The following is a 23155-nucleotide window of genomic DNA, read 5'->3' as shown; positions in this document are numbered from 1 at the left end:
AACACAAAGTGGTAGATGATTATCATTCTAAATGCATTTTATTATCGGTATATGTTAATAAATATGTAATTTCATAATGGCCCTGTTATAGGTTTGAGGTCTGTCATTCTGGTCAAGGTGGTCATATTGGTACCGAGGCATCACCCAGGGCCAATATAGCTGTCAAGGCCAATATGATTAACCGAAACCTATAACAGGTCCACATCAAGAAACAACTTCATATTTAGTGAATACATTCATTATTACATAGTTTATCATATGTAAATATATGAAGTTGTTTCTTTAGACATTGTTTTCTGGATGTAAATACATGTGAAAAAACAATAAAAGTACAATTTGCAGCAGTTTTTGCTAAATGAAGTAAAATTGTGGTACCATTATGACATAATTACAATAACTAATACCAAAAACTTTTTTTCTTATATTTATATATTTTACTATGTTATGAACAACTTTTACTTTATTGCAACAAGACATTATTCATAGCTTAATGCCACTACACCTTTATTTCATGCAGTGTTCTCCCCAGGCCTTAAAGCGCTGCGCTTTACAGTGCTATCGAGATTGAGCGCTGTGCTATCAAGATCGGTACTGTGCTATCTTGCTACCTATAAACTTAAATTGATTAAAAATCAATTATGACAAGAAATGTGTGTGCCCTGAGGTCATTTACGGCATCCTACAAGGTAATTAGCAGTAATCACACTATGGTCAGTTGATCACCATGTGACCTGCCTAAAAGCATGTGGCTATTTATAAATGCAAAGTTGAATGTTGCACAATCACAAGATGTTTTCAACATTAAGAAGCTGATTTACCTTATAAAAGAACATATTATATTCCCGAACGATATTTATTCCATCAGATACTTCCAAAACACTTTGAAAAGAAAAAAGGAAATAGCTGTCTTTTGTTTACATTGCTATGTTGTTGTGTATCAAGAGCAATGTTTTTTTGGCGGGAAAATTAGTTAAGAAATAGATCATAAAATCCCCCAAATCTAAAAATTGTACAACAGGGGTGGGAATTTTTGTTGTTGTTGTAAATTATGATATGGGGTTTTTGTGATGAATAAACTACATATAAACATAATATTTAAAAACAAAACAACTAGTGTGTCAACTTTAAATAACAAAATAAGATTTATGTTTTTTCCTGGTATAACTAGGTCATTTTTTCCACACTACTTCCTAAAAAGTTTTGGAAATGTGAATATTAAGACCAGAGTAGTCTTTTACATGTACCTGATTAGATAATATTCTAAATAAATAGATATATTGAAAGTTACTAAGACTAATCAAATTAATACCACATTCAATTGAATCATTGAGGCCCCAAAACGAATGAAAATTTGTAATTTCCAATGGGTCTGCTGTCAGCAAAAAATTGAAGAACACTGGGTGTGTATGAATTAGAGGAAATATTTATGAAGAATTACTTATCATTATTTGATAGAATATCTTAAATTTTTTTGTTAATTTAAAAAGGAAATATAAAAAATGGTATTATAGTTATAATTACTGCAAAAGAAGAAAAAAGGTAAAATATTTACCTACAAATAATTCATGTAAACATAAACAGCAATGTGCAAATGTACATTTTTAATACAATGATCAATCTTTATATAATACATTAAATACAAAGTGGCACGTTTCGATACGAGACATATGAACATTATGTCGCGGTCTGAATACAGCACTATCTGAAAATCCTTGGGAGAACCCTGTCATGGTGTGAAGTGTCAAAATTTTGTTCACATGGAACTTTTGATAAATCACTGCTGTCTATATTAAAATTGATAATACTAAGTATTGATTTTTCTGCTGCTAGTATCATGGATGCAGGTACCCTATAGATACATTTTATCTGTCTGCATTAAAATCGGATATGCATTTTTGTTAAAACTAATATATTTTATCATGAAATATTTAAAATTTTGGTTATCGTTTTTTAAGTTTCTAAATTTTGAAACTGTGTATAGTAATGAATAACAATATTTGTAAAATAAAGAATAAATAGGTGTGTTCATTTGTGATGGGCCATGTCATTTATTGTAATTTAATTTGTGATTTCTTTTCCACAGATATATTTATGAAGGCATTAGAGGCAGGCTGGATACATGTCATTTATTGTAATTTAATTTGTGATTTCTTTCCTCAGATATATTTATGAAGGCATTAGAGGCAGGCTGGATACATTTTAGTCAATCTGTAAGTTAGTGAAATAAATCAAAATTGCATATTTGAAAAAGTTTTTATGAATTTTTAGTTTCATTTTCATGTAAGGGATACAACAGAAAGAAATATCTTCTTATTGATTGTGAAAGTACTATTGTTCATGGGGTTCCAATTTTCATGGGTTTGGTAAACCACAAAATTTGGTTCCTAACGAAAATGAAATTCACAATTTTGTTTGTATGACAGAATGGTCAAATCCACGAATTCAAGAATCAACAAACTGATAACTTTTCCCAAATATTGGTACTTACAAATGAAAGTACTGTATAAACAAATATAAGTACAAGTCTACATTGTAATAAAAATGGTAATCCAGAAATTATTGTTTGTAATTAGTATTTAATGTATTTACCAATTAATATTTTGTTATTTTTTAGAGCAGTGTAAATGTAATTATTTTATGAATTCAAAAATAAAAAAAAAGAATTTCATATGCACTGCTTTTAATTGATGTAAAATAAAAATGCTAATTTTACAACTGCTTTTAAAAACAGATTATTTATTTTCAGAAACATATGATAATAATTGAAGAGGAATTAATCCTAGCTCCAGATTTCCTGTATTTTATGCAACAGTGCCTTAGTATTTTAAATAGTGACCCTACACTGCTGGCAGTGTCTGCTTGGAATTATAATGGTAAATTTTACTGTTTAATATATGTACTGATTGCAATACTCTGGTAGTATCTGATTTTAAAAGAAAGGTTTATTTCAATTATTTGGGATATGGGCTTAATAGTTATTTAAAAAATTGGATGTTTTGAGTAATTGCTGTCAAAAAAGTTTTTTTTATGTAAACTAGAATTTCTTATATTCTGATATTAAAAGTCTGTGTTGTACAATATGGTCATAATCACTTTTTATTTTAATTTAGCAAAACCAGGAATATTGCATGATACATGTAGTTTTACCATGTATTTAAGTACCATTCTGTGTAAGAATCAGGCAATGGATGGCACATAATTTTCCCCAATTTAGTCATTTTTGCCTAAAATATATTCAGTACATCAAGAAAACAACCAAAAAGCTATTTAAGTTTGTCATGAAGCATCTGTGACATAGATATTTTTGACTGCTTATATAGGGAAAGAGTGCTGGAAGATTTTCCCACTATTTTTCCATAGTGCATTTCAGCTGAATTCGACCTATCAATATCTTCAAAAGTTAAATTTTACAAACACTTTGATGGTTATTTCTGGTGGTTATCAGGTATAATTAATTGGTTAATGCAATAAAATATCTGTTTTTTTTTTTTTTTTTTAATTTCATATGCCTTACCTTATACACATTTTGCCTGATTCTTAGATGGAGAAGTACTTAAATATTGTGCAAGCTACATTTCTTTTTTAAGTCTTAAATATAATTTCATGTTGTTTAAAATGGTTTAATTCTATTTCAACATTTTCTGCATAGTTATATTGTCATTATTAGGGTATGATGTAACATCTGGTGACAGAAATGCAGCATATAGAGTGGAAGAATTTCCAGGACTAGCTTTCCTCATACAGTGGAGTGTGTATGAAAAATATTTAGCACAAAAATTTCTTAACTGTTGTCATAAAAGGTTTGTGTAATACATATTTTTTGTTGTTTAGATCATTACATTTTATTGAGATGTATACAGTGAAACACTGTATATAGGAAATGTATGAAGATAATGCTATTTTTGTTTAGTTGGCTCTTTATTTATTATCTGCCTGTAAACACACTTTAATGGTTAAAGGGATACAGAAACCACTCTGTCAGTCACATATGTTTTAAGTTCATCTTTTAAACCATTTAATGGATTTGGATATGACTTTATATGAAGGTTGGTTGATATGCATGAGGATAATTGCTTGGTGTTTGCAAGATAATCTAAATTAAAGGCCAAATAGAGTGGTGGTTAATATCCTGATTTCATTATCTTATTTCATTAATGAAACATATTAAATTAAAGAATTTAAATTAACAATTAAAGAAAAATATCTTAATAAAGAATTTTGTTGTGATTGTGACATACCAAGGACTTGAGGAATTAACTTACACAATTAGAAATACAGTTCAGATACATTTACATGAAATTTACGTGAAACGTACGGTGGTCGGGTGGCACTTTTTATTTGATCCCACCATGCATACAATTTTAATTGGTTATTTTCTTTCATTGTTAAGGCTAATTATCATAAATAGCAACCACACATCAAATTTTAATAGAGGTGCCCCTCCCCATCCCCTCACAATTAATTCATAAATAACCCTTAGAGTTTTATTTTTTTTATTTTACAGAGTTTGGGATCATTGGGTCATAAAGGATGACACAGGAACAGATATTCCTGGTGATATAATCATCCCTGATGTCTCAAGGGTGTTTCATCAGCCATATCAAAGTGCCAAAGATGAAGATAAACATCTCATAGAACTTTTCCAGAAACCAAGATTAACAAATGTGTAAGTAATTGCTATACCTTTTCTTGCAACTTGGAAAGGGTTTAAGAAAAAGGAAATTTTAGAGCGAATAATTTGTTCATCCGCATTCATCCAACACTCATCTTCATCACATCAAATATTTTTTTATCATCATCATGAACTCATAGATTGTTATGGTGTATCCATCTGCATCATGAGAACTAAATTTTTCACCATGTCATAGTTTTTCTTTCCTCTTTTGTCTACCCAGAACATGACTTTTTATTAGCAACCCGGGAGAACAGATGACATTTACCCTACCAGTGCACCTGGTCTTTGTTCCCAATTTTTAGTGGTTGGGTGCTCATTTACTTTCATTTTGTTGTACGTGTTTTTATTTCATGTTCTTTGTTATATGTGTATATTTTCCCTATATAGTCTATCTACTACATGCATCTTCAGACTGCTGTTATATTTCAATTTTTTATTAATCTTTTTTTTTGTGTTTAATTTTAATGAGATGATGATTTATGTAATTTTGGGGGTAGACCAGTCATTAACAAAAAACAAATAGTGCAAACATTTTCAAACATTCTGTGAAAGTCATAAATTTGCATGTTTAGCCAAATTCTTTCAAATGTTGGATTGATCCGTTAGATAAGGCATTGGATCAAATATGTTGGATTGATCCGTTTGATAAGGCATTGGATCAAATATGTTGGATTGATCCGTTAGATAAGGCATTGGATCAAATATGTTGGATTGATCCGTTAGATAAGGCATTGGATCAAATATGTTGGATTGATCCGTTTGATAAGGCATTGGATCAAATATGTTGAATTGATCCGTTAGATAAGGCATTGGATCAAATATGTTGGACAACTCTTTGTTTGAGATATTGCCCTTGAAAGGCAAAAAATGATGGATTTTTTTTACAGTTTTTAGCCAATATCTCGAAAATTATGGTAGATAGACCGAAACTTTCAATTGCTGAAATGATCCTTAAGGTAAGGCCTACAAAAGTCTACATTGGATCAAAGATCTTGTAAGAGTTATTGACCTTGAAAGGTGTAAAAGTTTTCAGCCAATATATTGAAAACTATAATGGATTAGATAAAAAGAAACTTTCAATTGATGAGATGACCTAAGTCTTCTTTTAAGTCAAAATTGTTGGACACTTCCTAATTAGAGTTATTATAATTGAATGCCAAAAATTGAACCTGGGAGCCTCTTGTTTTACTGAATTTTTTTAGGATGGTTAGGATGTAATTTATTATAACAAATTGTATTGAAAGTATATTTCTATAAAAACAGGTCGCTAGTTAAACCATTAGCCAGTATTGTATTCAGAGATCTTGATTTGTACTCATTTGGAAGAAGTTTTTGGTTACTGTTTTTGGCTAATATCTTAAAACACACAATAGATAGGAAGAAACATTTAATTGATGAAATATTCACACTGGCTTACAAAAGTTTTGGTTGAAGTTTTACAATATTTCTTTGTGAAAGATATTGCCTTTGAAAGGCAAACAGTGAGAGTCTGTTTTTTCACCTTTATCTTGTAGCTGTAGTAAAAAGAAACTTTCATAAATGAAATGATCCTCATACTAAACCTATAAAAGTCTTCATTAGATAGATACATGGGTCCTTAATAACTGACAATATTTTGTGTTTTTGCACATCTATGTAGGTAGAAAGTTCCTAAAACTGTAATGATTCTAATGACTAGGCCTAACCAAGTTGTCTTTGGTTGAAGCTGCACAACAATTCCTTGAAAGGTGGAAAGTGAAAACTTCTTAAAAGTAATAATTTCCACAGAAAGCCAAATTTTGACAATTTTAAGTTTTAATTTTTTCACACCCCCACTCGACTTGTGTGTGTGGTATATTGGAATCACTGCATGTTTTGTAGGACTATGCCTTTTTCACTATAAGAAGTGATAGAGAAATTTTTGTCAGTTCCAAATGGATAGATTGATTTCAAATTTGGTTTTAGGCTTCAGATGAATGTAGCATATGTTGTAAGTAATTTTGGTAGTTTGTAAGAGATTTAAAACCAATACAAAAACAAAAAAGGTACAGTGTTCAGTGTACCGGTATTTAGTCCTACCTCTGTGGAAATTTTTGTGCCAGTCAGTCAACTACTGCTGAACAATAAGCATGTCTCCATTAAAAAACATCCTTTTGAACTTCAAGTAAAAGACTTTCTTGGTTACAACTTGAGGGCTTTGGGTTATACAATACTTTGGTGCCTCTGGTTTTTCATTGACTCTTTAATAGTATACATTTACCACAAATTTGTACGGTAATCATTCCGACCAATCCAGTCTAATAGCTTTTGAAAGTTCATATCATTTTTCATCCACAATGTTGCAATTATTTACATGTACCTTCAATTGCTGAACTGATATAAACAGTTTACCAAGTTATATAACAATAAAAGTGAAAAATGGAAGTTTTTTTTTCAGAAGGAAAAAAATAATTGTACAAAACCTTTAAAAGAAACATGTGAAAAATAGTTCTCCCTACAGAAACTAAATATATACATTTTATAGTAAGCCCTGAAGTGACATCATGGTAGTTAGAGGAGAAAAATATTTATCATTTTGAAATGTTCATGCATGGAATCCTCAATGCTTTTACTGATTTATGAGCCTTTTGATAATTTTGATGCAAGTTTGAAATTATACTTAATAAAAAACATGTTGTATATGGGTTTCCTATTAAAATGATATGTTATGATTTGTACATCTCTCATAAGTTTGTTGGTTTTATATATCCCTTGAGGACAGTCATAGAAATATATTTCCACTGAGAAAAATAAAACAAATGATTAATTGATGTTTGTTTCCAGAAGTTTATAGCATTCTAAGTTACTAAGGTTGTTATGTATTAATGGAAGATAAAACTGATTTTTTTTCACATTAAGATTCCCTTGGTTTATTTTTATAATTGAATGCATTTCTCTATATTTTTCCTTAGTTGTGTTAATAAATAGTTTAAGAAATTATCTTTTAACTTTTGAATCCAGATTATGATGGTTAAATTTTACATGTTATAGTAAAAAGATTAACCAACTGATTATAGGAGTATGAGTTTTCCATCATTTTATGTTCATGCCTTACAAAATGATGGGAGTACGAGTAGTCAGTCTTTTAATTTAATTATGGGAGTACAAGTTGCCAATCTTTTCATGATCCAGCTGCATTACATAATTTTGAGAGTATGAGTTGTCCATCTTTTTTATCCTGTTGTACCTTATTATGAGAATATCTGTTGTCCATCTTTTTATGACCCTGCTTCACACAAGTTGTTCATCTTTTTATGACCTTTCATTATGTTACTATGGGAGTAGGAATTGTCAATCTTTCAATGATCCTGCCTCACATAATTATGTGAGAATAAGTTTTTCATCTTTTTATGACCCTGCCTCACATAATTATGTGGGAATGAGTTTTTCATCTTTTTATGACCCTGCCTCACATAATTATGTGGGAATGAGTTTTTCATCTTTTTATGATCCTGCCTCGCATAGTTATGTGGGAATGAGTTTTTCATCTTTTTATGACCCTGCGTCACATAATCAAACATATGTTTAATTATATGTACTTCTTATTAATGTTACATCTGATTTAACCAAAGTTTACTTGTCTTGATTCTTCTTGAAGATTTTGCAATTTTTCTGTCAATATTGATTAAAATTTTCTTGAAGTGATATTTTTCCTTCTTTCCTTCCCAACTTATTTTAGTACATAGGGTGAATGTGAGTGAGTGATTCTGGATTGTTGAATTAATTCCAGAGAACTGTGTATTTATTGTGAAATACTGTTAAAGTTTATGTTTGCTGGTTTTTCCCCTAAATCTGGAAAATTGGTACCCATGAATAACAGTGCTCTATTATAATCTAGGTGAGTTATGTATTTATTGTGAGTTATTTTGTTCCAGGGAAAGTCAGATGGTACTGAAGGATGTGGACAAGTTAAGATCTTCACAATATGATGTTCTACTTCGGAACATGATAGAAAACAGTGACGAATTTTCTCTAGAACAGCTACAGCATTGTGTAGTGGATCCTGTGTTAAAAGTTCCCGTATCTGCTGATTCTAAGTAGGTCACTAGTACAGTAAACATGTATTCTTAAAAATTGGTCTAAAAAGTCTATTATTAGATACCTTCTTAAAATGAACAGACATGTCTTAATTGAAATCTGAATAAAACTGAAATAGTCTGAAAGAAGCCTTAAAGTATCCCTTCCTGAAAAAACGGCTATGATGGACCTAAAATAGAACAAAAAATTGTATATAAGCTCGGCTGTAAGTGAAACAGCTTCTTGTATATTTTAGATTTGTACAGAATAAAAGGTAGATGCTTATTTCAAGATTGTTGATAGTATAAACTTCTATAAGATAAACTAAATATCCTGAAAATGATATTTGAAGGTACTTGCTGTTAAGACTTCTTGTCTGTTCTGATAACATGAAAAAAAGCAGAACTTTTATACAGAAGGATGAAAGGCTGTTCTTTGTTTTAAACTTAGTACTCAATGAAACATTCGATTTATATATCAACATGAAAATATATCTATCTACAATTTGTACAAGGTACAAGCCAACTATTTTCTTCCTAGTTAATCTGTACATTCAGTTCACCATTGTTTTTTTTTCATTTTATTGTGAGCCATAATATAACAAAGATATTTTTTATCCTGACAATATACTTCTCTATTGACTCATTAAATTAACAAAAATAATTTTTGTCAGAAAGTATAAAATCAGGAAATATCATGTGTAATGGGAGATGGTACATGAAGCCCCAATTTGTGTCCATATGGTATTTATAAAAAAATAGTGTACCACTGTTTATCTTTAATTCTACTAACATGCCATACAATAAATTGAAAAAGAATACCTCAGATACTTTTTAAAATGTTTTTAAAATATTTGTTTTCATTGAATGTAGTCCTCTATAGGTTTTCCCAATTTTCATTCCAGAGTTATGAGATATAAAGCATAAAATGTAGGTGATGTCCATATCATGTGATTTTGCTATACTAATTTCCGCAGTGGGCTGAAAAGCATGACAATATAGTACCCGCAAAATTATTTTTTGACACCAAGAATCATAAATGAAACTTTTATTATATTTTAAACCGTTAAAATTGATACCCTCTAATTTGTTCATTTGAATCCGTGAAAATTGACAACTGTGAAATTAGTACGTATACAGTATCTGTAAGGCCCTACTTTTTCGTCTTTACTTCACTTCATTTGTGAAAAATTTAATTGCACTTGTGCTTAATGCCCAACAGACAGTCATATTTGATATACCTTTTAGAACTTATATATTTTCAGTTTTTGCCTGTTTCCAGAGCACTTGTAGACTTCAAAAATAGAAACTCTTTCCTTTATTGGTGAACTAAGGGTTAGATCCAGAGTTCTTTTATATTAGTACTACCAGATCTAATAGTAAACTTGGTCCTAATATGCATTAGTTAGGGAGTATTGACCAATTAAGACATGGTTTCATGTATGCATGGGAGAGAGTAATCAACGGAACCAAGATTCTTGTGGAAATGAAAAGATTGTAATCCAGGTGCGAAGACCAGACATGGAAAATAGACAAACACGACAAAGAACATAAAGTAGCTAAAACAATACATATAAAGTAACAAAAGTAAATGAGCAACTTGGACTCCACTAAAAACTGGGAGTGTGGACCAGGTGCACTGGTAGGGTAGGCGTCCTCTGCTTTTCTAGAAACACCCGCAGAGTGTCTCATAAAAGTCAAGCCCGGGGTAGAGGAAAGAGGAAAGGAAAACTATGACACGCTGAACAAATCAGTTTTCGTGGTGCAGATGGATACACTATAACGATTCACAAGTTCATGATAGTTGTTCTTTGTTTTAAACTTAGTACTCAGTGATACATTCAATTTATCAACATGAAAATATATCTATCTACAATTTGTACCAAGTACAAGCCAACCATTTTTTTCCTAGTTAAGCTGTACTAACTGGCAAGTCTGGAGGAAAGCCCAAATTCCTTCCCTTGATATTTTGACGCATGCTAGGGTCAAATCCACCATGGTTTCAAACTCTTTCCTTCCAATCATCTATTTTATGGTAAATTTTTGTCCTATTCAATGAAGTAATTTGCGCATCCTATAAAATTATACACAAAATTCAGTCTGGTTTTATAGATATAGACACATAAATATATGAGCATCATGAAATTGAATAATAAAATTATTTTATCTGCACAAATTCTTTTGCTGTTATGTCCTTTTTCTATGTCACCCGATCCAAAGGTCAATGTGAGCTTATGTTATCAGTTGGTCTCTTGTGGTGTCCATATTCTTTAAAGATTCAATCCTCAGACACAATGTGGTAGATTTTAACAAATTTGGCAGGAATGATGGATGGTAGGTCACCTTCTGATTTCCACTTTTGGATCTGCTTAACCAATCAATGGTTAAGAGAGGCTTTTAGAGGTCCATTTTTTTAAAGATCAACTTCTGAAGCTACGGAGCAAATATTTAAAAAATGATTCGATTATAAACCTCTGTTTCCTCTGGAAGATTCATTTATTGAAACCCTATGGTGTAGCACATTTTGGCCTATAACTACTGCTAACAATATTAATCAAACCTGGGTTAAACACTGTATTATTTTTCCTCAAAAATCAAAAATGTCATATTTAACGTTAAAAATCAATTTCACATGTACCATTGTTCTCGCTTTTTATATTCACCAAGAAAATAGCAAAAATAAATACTTTTACAGATGGTAGATTACTACACATGACTTACATTCTGTGTGATTCAATTCCATGGCTGAAAGAGGCTACTGATTTCTCTGTAATTACAGGGACTAATATTTTAATACTTTATAGAGCTGTTGACCTAAGTGTCCTAAGTGTCCTCTACAAAAAAATAAAAATCCAAAAATGCCACTTCTAATGTGTCTCAGGTGCCTCAGAATTGGCTATGGCTGCTTTGGTTTATATATTTCTGTTAACACTGAGCCAATTGCAACCAAACTTAGCAACATTGATTAATAGGAGGTTTTGTTTGTCATATTTAACACCCCTACATTTATTGATTTTGCATGGTTTCTTCTTTGTATTATTTTTACTGGTGAACTTGTCCATGCATTTTTTAAGGATTAGGATAGAAGTTAGTGGAAAGTTTGGCTATTCCCCATAGATGTGTAAGTGGGGTGCTTTGGTTGAAAAGGGGATTAGTTCATAATATAAGACATTGGAGTATCTCATAACACTGGGTGGCAAAGTACTTGAATATTAGTATAGTGGTAGAATTGATGAGTTCTAAAATATTATGCAAAAAAATGTGAATCAATATGTTATCTGTTACCCTGGTAACAAAAAAAAAATCCAAACCTTTCATCTTTCACAAAGAATATTTATTTGAACTTAACACATGCATTGAGCTAACCATGTGTAATTAAATGCATATTTTTGATAATCAAAGATGGCTTCCTTTCAAAATAAGACACCCTTGTGAAATCAATATAAAACTTATCAGAATTGAATAAAACTTTGTGTTTAGGCTTAAAATCATATGCTGTTTTTAACATTTTGGGTTCTGTGACATCTCAGGAATCTGAGGGACTTGAGTGACACACCTATGTGTACAACTTTAATATAGTTATTTTCAATTTTTAATAGATGGCAAATTCTAGTTAAAGCCCAGTGATTTCTTGTACATATATATTAAAAAAATACCATTGTACAGTGAAGTTTCCAAGGATCATCTCCTTTATTTTTGTTTTATCTCCTTTGACCCAGAATATTATAAAAAAGGATTATTTGACCTTTCAATTTCACTGTAATTAGTTAAAGAAACTCTCTCTCTCTATATATATATGCATTAGACTTTTCCTTTGAGAAAAAAAACTCCTTTCCTTATGACTTCTAATTGGTACATGGCATTGACATTAAAAGTTTATTGAGTCCTGTGAGAATCATGTATAGTTTTTTCCCTGGCTTATTTTTTATTGTGAATTTTATGCAAGAAAAATTAGCCTTAATGGGAAGATTTTAAGTCTGTGTCATATCTTATTTATTCCATAAAATATCTGTTTGCATAGTAATGAAGAATTGTCCTTATTTGGTGTATAATGTCATCATTTATAATTCCCTGTGCTCAGCTTGTTGATGAATGTGACTAAGAGAACTTTAAAGTCTGGTTCATGGACAGATAGATACTCAGTCTACAAAAAAATCAAGTTTCATACCCCAGGTGGCAGTATTAGATAGCCCTTGCTTCAAGGGTGTCAGGCCATTAGAGTAAAACCTTACTACAAACCATAGTTGACCAGTTTGTGTGTGGAGATCACCAATCTTCATGCATGTAAAAGACCCTATTTATATATTTTTTTTTAGAGTAGGCTGTGTGGGGTTGTTACAAGAATGTTTTGCCTATTTCCACTTCTCTGATTTTTAAATGGGAGTTAAAATTTGGTTTTACTTTGCCATCTATTTATTTTTTTTTCTGTTTCAGATTGATTTTAGTATAACTTGTTCTACTGTTGCATAAAATATTTGCACCTAGACATTTATCATTAATATAACTGTATGATTTTTTAATTTTGTACTGTAGAATTTTTTTGTTGCTTGGAGCATATAGATCTTGTGTGTTTTGCTTGCCAAGATTTCAGTTTAAAAACCAGTATTTTTTTTCAACAAAGTTGGTATATCTTGGCATTTCACCTTTTGACCAGAAAAACACCCTTCCATGGAAACTCAAGTTACCTGATCGCAATTCTCTTTCCCAATTGCCCAAATACTGATAATGTAGTGGCGTTCTAAAAAAATGGTATCGAAAATTGTGTGCCATGTGTTAATGTAGAAAATAGTAAGTAAAAAGAAAAAAATTTTACTGCATGGGCTATCCTTTTTTTAAAGATAGTACTTGTTATTCATTCTAAGTGAGTGATTGAATTGACACACAACTTTGCAATTTTTATGCATTGAGCTTTAAATTTCAGGAAACAATTTTAAGCCTATTCACACTGTTAAAGAAACTGATTTTTCCTCCAGCAAGTCTTAATTTTAAGGACATCTTCACTTTTTATAAAAAGCAGACATGTTTGAATCAAAATTTTGCCATTTAGAATGGTTAAATAAAGAGTTTACATTTCTCGTCTACTAGGGTGTAGTTATCATGATACAACATGAAAACTGATTTGTTCAATGTGTCATAGTTTTCCTTTTCTCTTTCGTCTACCTGGACTAGACTTTTTATGAGCAACTCGGCGGGTGTTTCTAGATAAACAGATGACGCTAACCCTACTGGTGCACCTGGTCCATGCTCCCAATATTTAGTGGAGTCCGAGTTGCCCATTTACTTTTGTTTCTTTGTATGTATTATTTTGGTTATTGTATGTTCTTTGTTGTGTTTGTCTGTTTTCCATGTCTGGTCTTTGTCTCTGGATTACATTCTTTTGATTTCTGATAGAATCTTGGTTCCTTTGATTACTCTTAGCTTATGACTTTGATTGTTTGTGTTTTATATTATAACCATTTTTAATAATTCAATAAAAACAAATCTGTTGAATAATAAAATTTTGAAATGAATAACAGGAAAGACCTTGAAATGTGTACCATGGCAACAGAATCATAATAATTAGTTCCCTGAAGTCTTTTGTTGGTAGCTTGAACCTTAGTGCATATCTGAATACAGTCCCTTAACCGATCGGCGCTACTAATTGACACATCAATGATCGCTGACTGATAGATCACTGAGGCATTGATGACCCGTGATCAATCTGATCACATATTTGTTATGTAAAATTACAGATGATCGACTCATGTAAATTTAAATTCAAGGATTTCCATTGAAAAATTCTCTTGAGTATATACATTTTTATCCAGTTCCAAAGATTTTAAATCTCTAGTAATACACTTCTCTCTGAGTAATTTATGTAATTTATATTCTTGTGCAACATCCAAGTATCAGTTGAAAGTTAATGTCTGTCCAGTACTACTATTTCTTTTGACTCAGGTCATTGTTCGTTAGGAATATTTGGCCACATGAAACACCAGCATTAGTACTTTTCTTGTTATCTTCTACTAAAAATTCATAGCATTATTTAAAATGCATGGACCTTTTAAAAACAAAATGTTTTATTTTATTGTTATATTTCTTTTTCAGGCCAAATTTTGTGATATATTACCAACAGAATGATAAAGATGATTATTCCATTTTACAAAAAATCAGCTATTGTTTTGGGTTGTTCTGGGTTCCTGGTCATCCTCCAAGGAACCAGTATAGGGGAGTAATAAGGTTTGTAAATATTGTTATTTATAAATATTCAGCTACAAAAGTTAAGCAGTACAATGGGTATCAATGTGGCCTTTGTAGTCCTTTGATGTCTGTAGTCACTTGTTTAATCATTTGAATGTGGTTTGATTTTGTAGCTTATCTACAATGGTTGACAGATTGTATGAGCAAGAGGATCTTTTTAGTTTACATATTCATTATACTTAGTTAAGGAATGAGGAGCAAAATAATTGAATTTTATAGCCTATGAAGTTGAATAGTACAAAGGGAAATTACTCTATTTCATCATGGTGTAATTCGTTTGATAGATTTTATCCTGCAAGATAAATTTAAAAGTCTCAACTATAAATTCAGTATGCATCTGACTTATACGTAAGTGTATCCAGTTTTCTGTAGATAATTTGGAGTATGTAAAATGCTAATGGATGGGTTATAAATGATGTAACAAACAACATATATTTATAGCAATATTTATTCCAAATAAATCTATGTTGAATAAAAGTTTATGCCAACCAGAGTGGTGATTTTTGGATCAAGAGATGACATGTTTGATGTATCATTAAGAATGTTTCAGAGTATTCTACCAAATGTGTCATATAACCTTTATTCTTGTGGCAAGGCAAAAAGAAACAGAATGCTTTAAATTTTTGGAGGTGCATTCTATTTGAACTATGACTGCATTTATCTTTCACTAGAAGTGTTCTTATAAAGAATAATCGTCTTCTCCATCAAGAAAATGCACTAATTTCTTATGATAGTTAAATCAGTTTTACACAGAAGGAAACGGTGTGACATGAGCACATTTTAAATTTAAGGAAAATATGTCAAAGTCATTGTCCCAAAACACTTTTAAGAAGTTGGGGAACTTATCTACTATTCTGTTTACTAGAGAAAAGTAACAGCTTTCATGTTTGTGTGTGTGTGTGTGTGTGTTGAAATGACTGAGGTAGAGTATCTGTTATACTTTATCTGGTTATATCATCGTTTATCTTCGATGTATGAAAGATTTTTGTAGTAGAAAGGCTAGGAATTACATGACCTACTTTATTTCCTGTCTACTTTAGAAGTTTTTATCTCTTGTATCAATATTCTGAGTTCCATTAGTTTTGAGTGTGGATACAGTTTAGCTACTGGTATCTATGTTATAATTCAACAAAATATGTTTAATTGAAAATACAAGCTTATGATTTGACAAATTCTGAGAAACCACATAGGGTTGCACCAAACAAACTTATCTCTTTCAAGAAATATTGTATATAAATCTTATGTTTCTTAAGAATTTAATTCATCAGAAATAAAACATTTTATGTGAAATCTACTGTGTGTTAAAGAGAAAATTATCTGCAATAGCTCTGTAGAAATGGTTTCGTTATGTAATTCTGATATATTATAAAGTAATTCTAGAACAACTCTGTAGTCAACATGTGAAATAAAGGTTTAGACTTATCTATGTCCATGCTTTACACTTTAATCTAACTAGATATTTCTCTATGCCAGATGATTAGAGCTAGGTTTTAATTGGCATGTTTGTTTTAATTCCTAGTACATATAGGCAGTTGGGAAATTTGAATAGCAGACAGAATGTTTGTGAAAACTATCATAGTATCAAATTATAGGTCTCAGTCTTGTATTCTTTGCCCCATAGACTTCTACAGTACACCTTAAATTTTGATGATTTTTTTTTTTTAAATAGACAAGGAGTTTCAATCTAACTTTTGACCATGTTTTTCCATTAAGGAAATGTCAAAAATAATTTTTAGGTCCATTTTAGAAAAAAGAGCAAGAATTTTGGTACACCAGAAGAGGTTAATCTAAAAATAGGCTTCTTCTACTTTCACTTTTATTTTTAATTCATAAAATAGACCCCTTTTCTGAAGCATTGTTTTTGATGAAAGTACTATTTTTCCTGAAAAAAAGGGTGTTTTTTATTGTGTCATAGCTTTATATTTATCTTGTACTTTTGATGAAAAATGATAATCATTTGCGTAAAGGAAGTGCACTAAATTTTTCAGCCTCCATGTTTTGACATACACCCACTCAGGAATATGTAATGTAAGATTAATTACCTATTACTAATAAAAACTCTTAGATATCTTTAAATGTTGTTGTTTTTCTAAAACTCTGTTCCATTTCCAACTTAAAGACAAAATATCTTTGTTCTGCTTTCCTTTGAATTTTTGTTCCAATTTTCATATAGGTATCTTATAAACATGAAGGATGGTCTGTATAGATAAGACAAATGCCTAAACTATTCTATGAATACCAAATTGTTTCAAAATGTAGATTTTTTTGTCTCATATTCACAAAAAGTCAAGTTTAGATCTCTCCTTTTTTAGCCTTAACACAAGGGAGCCTCTTGATAATCTAAAATCTGAAAATCTAAAAATCTAAGACCTAGAGTGTAACCAGTCTTGGTCATTTTATACCTGTGATCTTTTAAGTTTTATTGTTTATCTGAGAACTATAAATGGTATGTAATTAAACTAAGTGGTTCTGATTTATCACTTAATTAGAAGGTTTTCATTGGATGGAATCACCAGATTTACTGCAGGGTAGCTTGTAACCATTAAAACATTATGAGTAATTATTTGGCATTGATTTAGATCAAGAAGAAATATATAGCCTATGGTGAGTTTATTTCAATAGAAGCTCCTCTAGTTATGTAAGAGCATCTGATAATTTCTTATTCACTATTACAGAACAATATCAAAATTTTTAGTCAAAGAAGTTTCCGATTTAAGATCATATCTGTATTATTGTTAAAAGGCCCGAGATATCATGAAACATTTGGGACATAAAAATCAAATAATTGAAAAGTTTGCACTTTTGTATGGTAAAAATTGTTTTTGTTTAATGGCATATTTTAACAGTAATATAAAATATGTATGCTAAAATTTCTGAAAAGACAGAGAAAAAAAAAGAAATCAAAATTAAAGTCAAATTATCATTTTAAGTCTTGGGTGATGCAGTATGTATTGGTTTGTTCTATTCTTGAACTTGTGTTTAAATTTTTAATCAAATAGAATCATTGATTTTAAGGCAAATCAAAGTTATTTTTTTCTTAAACTTTTTTTATTACCATTGGGTATAAGTATAATGTATCTGTGGTAGTAAACTTCTAAAAGTGATAAAATCATGTAAAACATTTTAGTGAAAGTAAATCTGACTTTCAACATTAAATTTTAATAAACTTTGCCAGGCTGAAAGTAAGACATGATTAAATGTTGTTATAAGCAGAAAATTAGATAAGAGAGAATTGTCGATCCAGACCTTTATAGTTTTGTTTGAACTAGTGCTTTTGTCAGAAACATTGATCTATATGACTACCTGCGAGTTGAAGTTCTCTCTTGAGAAATAATTTTCCATAAAATGACAGCCAATTTTACTGTACTTTGGGTTTTAGCTACTGTGAGCTGTGGTCTTCACTTTTCCTCCTTTATCTGTCTTCATTTACTTTTCTTTTGAAATCATCTCCACTGAAAGTGCTCATTTGATTGTCACCATCTTTCTGAGGCTGTTTACTTTGACTCAGTTGATTGTCACCAGCTTTCTGAGGGTGTTTACTTTGACTCATTGGATGGTCACCAGCTTTCTGAGGGTGTTTACTTTCACTCATTGGATGGTCACCAGGTTTCTGAGGGTGTTTACTTTGACTGATTGGATAGTCACCAGGTTTCTGAGGGTGTTTACTTTGACCCATTTGATGGTCACCAGCTTTCTGAGTGTGTTTACTTTGACCCATTTGATGGTCTCCAGCTTTCTGAGGGTGTTTACTTTGACCCATTTGATGGTCACCAGCTTTCTGAGGGTGTTTACTCTGACCCATTTGATGGTCACCAGGTTTCTGAGGGTGTTTACTTTGACCCATTTGATGGTCACCAGGTTTCTGAGGGTGTTTACTTTGACCCATTGGATTGTCACCAGGTTTCTGAGGGTGTTTACTTTGACCCATTTGATGGTCACCAGCTTTCTGAGGGTGTTTACTCTGACCCATTTGATGGTCACCAGCTTTCTGAGGGTGTTTACTTTGACCCATTTGATGGTCACCAGCTTTCTGAGGGTGTTTACTTTGACCCATTTGATGGTCTCCAGCTTTCTGTGGGTGTTTACTTTGATCCATTTGATGGTCACCAGCTTTCTGAGGGTGTTTACTTTGACCCATTTGATGGTCACCAGGTTTCTGAGGGTGTTTACTTTGACTGATTTGTTGATTATGCTGTATGAACTTAAAACATGGCTGTCATTACAATTTATAAAACACATGGATTTAGTTGCCAATTTCTAAATATATCTATAACTACAAGATTTATCTTTACTGTTTGGCCTTGGAGAGATCTACATAAGTCTCCATTGGGTGGAAGTTTTATGGCTCCTTAATGGAATTAGTCCTATTGAAAGACATACATTTTTGTAGCATATGTCATAAAAGATTGAAAGAAATTTCAAATGTGATCCTTGACCACTGGATTACTAATTTTTCCAGGTGAAAAATTCAGGCTCATTAGAGCCTCTAGTTTCTTAAACATGTTTGTCTTTCCATTTTTGTGGAATAACATTAATTATTCTTTAAAGAATTATTACTACTTAACTCTTCATAGACATTAAGATTTTTGTTTTTCTGTTTAGATTAGCTCTTAAACATAGTTCGAAATTCAGTAGTAGAGTCAACGAATTTACATTTATTAAAAATTGATGGCATATTTGAGGAATATTTCATGGCAGCTGTAAATTTGTACCCACTTATCAATATCCTGAGTTAAAAAATCACAAGTTGAATGTTATCTATTGTAATTATTGCTTTATCCAGTGTATCTCCAATGTTGTCTTTTTCCTACAGATTTCTCCTGATAAATACTGGATCAAAAGTTTATTATACCCTTTAGGATTAAATTTAAAGTGATGAACCTCAGAAAAAAATAGTAAAGAGATATTGTATTATCTATTTGTTAGTACAATGTACTATTATGCCATTTACACAATAAGATTTACTGTTACTTTTTTTTTTTTTTTTTGTTTGAAATTTGAAGTGATCATTTTCCCTGTTGTTTTATCATAAAAAAAATTGCAACTGAGGTCAATGACTCACCAAATATAAAAGGTGAATAAGAAAAAAATAATTAGAAATAAAACCCAGGGAGCAAGTGTGGTTTTCTTGTAGTGAGGAAATGAAATAAAAAAACATCTATATCTGAGTGATCCAGATAAAAGAGCTAAACTAAACATGAAATGTACAACAAATAAAACATTGATTTACATAAGTAAAATGTTACTTGGAGCACAGCTAGTTATATTAATGTTAAAAGGGGTAGATGAGAAGCCAAATACATCACAAAATGTGTCATCTTAGCTTTAGTTTTAAATTAAAGTAATACTGTACCTGTATGGGATAAACTTCCCATTTTTTGGGGGCAATGGGGCGAGGGAATAATTTTGATTTTGGTCAATTGAAAAAATTTGTTCTTCTTTTTTGGACAAGTAACGTACCTATCATATTTCTATGACAGCAATTGAACGATTATTAAAAAATACGTCTTTCAGAATAATTTTAATGAATACAGGTGTTGTAGTTCATTATTCATTGACATTTTGTTAATATTTAGTACAATTGTACTTAATTTCTGGTCATGATAGATTAAAAATGTTCACACTCATACAAGTTCTAAACATATGTCATTTTGAAAATTTAAGTGAAATAATTTTGTGTCACAGACTCTCACATGATTTTAATATTGACGTATTAAACATAGTGAGCAATAATAACAAGACCATTTTTTGAAATTGAAAATGTTGATTCCTTTGGCAGAATTATGATTAGTGTCCCAACCACAAACAGAATACTAATATTGCCATTTTTTATATTATAGATTATAATTTTGGACCATTATTGAAATTAAAACTGTTGGCACCCATACAATTTGAAGAAATATATCATTTTTTAGAAATTGGACTGAAATTAATGTGTCGGAGGCACACATATGATGCTTATTTTTATATTTTTTTTCATTTTAAACAATAGTATCAGTCTATTAAGGAAATAAAAGTGGTCACACTCATTCACTTTGTAAAATACATCTCATTTTTTTGGAATTTGGTCTGAAATATATGTATTACAGCCATCAACATAATACTTATATTGACAATTTTAACATTTTATACAATAGTTTTAGACTGATAAGTATATTAAAGGTGTTCTATACATACACTTTGCAAAAATATGTCATTTTGAAGATTTTTGACCGAAATATGAGTATTGCAACCACCAATATATATTGCCATTTTTGATATTTTAAATGATAATTTTTGAACCATTACTGAAATTAAAACTGTTCGCATCCATACAGTTTGCATGAATATGTCATTTTTGAGAAATTGGACTGAAGTAATTGCAGCCGTACATATGATGCTTATTTTGACAATTTTTACATTTTAAACAATAATATCTATTATTGAAATTACATTTGCTTACACCCATACAATTTACAGAAATATTTTATGTTGTGGAATTGGGCCTGAATATTTACACATGGAAATAAGTGTTCCCTATTCTAAATTTGAAATAAAGCAAATATCCATAAATACATGATTTAGAATCATTTAAAAAAATAAATTTGTTCACAATTTATACATTTATCTATAGTTTATATATCATGCAGCTTGAAGTGACAATAATATACAGTGAATGTATCACTTAATTTAGGTAATTCCTGAACCCTGCTGCATGATTCTAAAATCGATATTGATTGCACAAAGCTTAGTGCATCCTAATGCTTTTTCTAGAAACGCAGAGGAACAGGGTTATGTGGCTACAAGATTGAAGTTATCACTACAGAAGTTTTATGGTCGTCATCATGAACTCGTGGATTGCTACGGTGTATCCATCTGTGCCATGAAAACTGATTTATTTAACAACATAGTATTCCTTTCCTCTATCATTTACCCCAGACTTTTTATGAGCAACTTGGCGGGTGTTTCTAGAAAAGCAGAGGATGTTTACCGTACCGGTGCACATGGTCCATGCTCCCAGTTTTAGTGGAGTCCAAGTTGCTCATTTGCTTTTGTTACTTTGTATGTATGATTTTAGTTACTTAATGTTCTTTGTTGTGTAATTGTCTTTTCCATGTCTTGTTTTTGTCCCTGGATTACATTCTTTTGATTCCCTTGATTACTCTTATATGTATTTCATAAAACATGTACTTTACTTTTTTTTTTGGAATGGGGAGTGAGAATTTGATCACTGGAAGTAATGCGATGCAATGGGGGATGGGGCAATGGGGAATGGGGCATGGGGAAAGGGGGAAAGGGTAAGTGGGAAGTTTATCATAAATAGGGAGTGTACTAGCAAATCATTTAAAGTAATTTTTAATGCTTAAAGATATGTATCATTATCATCAAGCAGATGACAGAGGCCCTCTATAACACCTGATATTGTCTGCTAAATTTTTATTCTAATTTCTTGTATATATTAATTTCAGCAAATATTTCTTGCGGAATAGGGCTGACTAATTTAAAAATGAATAGATGATATCATCAGCCCTTGTAAACTACATAATGAAATGGAGTTTCTGTAAACTATCTCATACTAAGAGGTTACACCTATTCATCTTTGTTGTTTTTCTTTCTTTCTTTGCTTCTCTCTTAAATCTGTCTCTTCTGGAAATTTATGTGGGTTTGTGTTTTTCTGTGTGTACACAAAGTGGCTAGGTATTATGTGATAGATACCCTCCAAAAAGTGTCTGTCAGTTCGTTCATGCACCTTTCTGTCTGTCCCCTTACTGTTTCCTTGTCATAACTAGAGAATCAAGAAATATGTAAACTTTGTACTCTTGTTCAGTACAAAGAATAGTTTTAGTTTTATTTTCATTGAAATCCAGAATGTAGTTTTTGAGTAAGGCCATTTTGAACATTTTGCCATCCCCCTTTTTTTCACCTTTACATGTCAGGGTATCACTTCATGTTCCATTAATGCCCTATTGTTAATTATTTTATGTTGTGTGATTTGTTCTTCATCCACAGTTCTTTTGTACCTTCAGTAGTGTTTCTACAGTCAATAAATGAAGAATAAATATACATGTTTTTTACTTCTGTCTAGTGCCAAATCCTTAAATTTCAAAAGTCAATTAAGACATCAAGCTGTAAGAAATGAAACAGCTCAGCAATGTGTTTTAGTAGGTGTACATGTGACCAAAACTTATTTTGTTCTCTGCTCCTTGGAGATCAGTTTACTAGATTA

General features: G+C 30.9%; 1 protein-coding gene across 3 annotated transcripts in view; it reads left to right on the top strand.

Annotated features, from left to right (window-relative positions):
* The window catches only part of LOC148626873 (protein O-linked-mannose beta-1,2-N-acetylglucosaminyltransferase 1-like), a 64821-nt gene that overhangs the window by 31286 nt on the left and 10380 nt on the right, over positions 1 to 23155 (top strand). For all 3 annotated transcript variants that reach the window (XM_088553376.1, XM_088553266.1, XM_088553328.1), the window contains 6 exons: positions 2161 to 2210; positions 2747 to 2873; positions 3668 to 3800; positions 4505 to 4666; positions 8569 to 8730; positions 14797 to 14928. In XM_088553376.1, the coding sequence (XP_088409502.1) occupies positions 2161 to 2210; positions 2747 to 2873; positions 3668 to 3800; positions 4505 to 4666; positions 8569 to 8730; positions 14797 to 14928 (766 nt within the window). The remainder of the gene's footprint in view (positions 1 to 2160; positions 2211 to 2746; positions 2874 to 3667; positions 3801 to 4504; positions 4667 to 8568; positions 8731 to 14796; positions 14929 to 23155) is intronic.

This window comes from Perna viridis, chromosome 1 (assembly GCF_037379345.1).
Source record: "Perna viridis isolate PV_CMFRI_1.1 ecotype Kerala chromosome 1, ASM3737934v1, whole genome shotgun sequence".
NCBI classification, from domain to species: Eukaryota; Metazoa; Mollusca; class Bivalvia; order Mytilida; family Mytilidae; genus Perna; species Perna viridis.
Note: the sequence above shows the minus strand (reverse complement) of the source record. Positions and strands in the feature narration are given on the sequence as shown.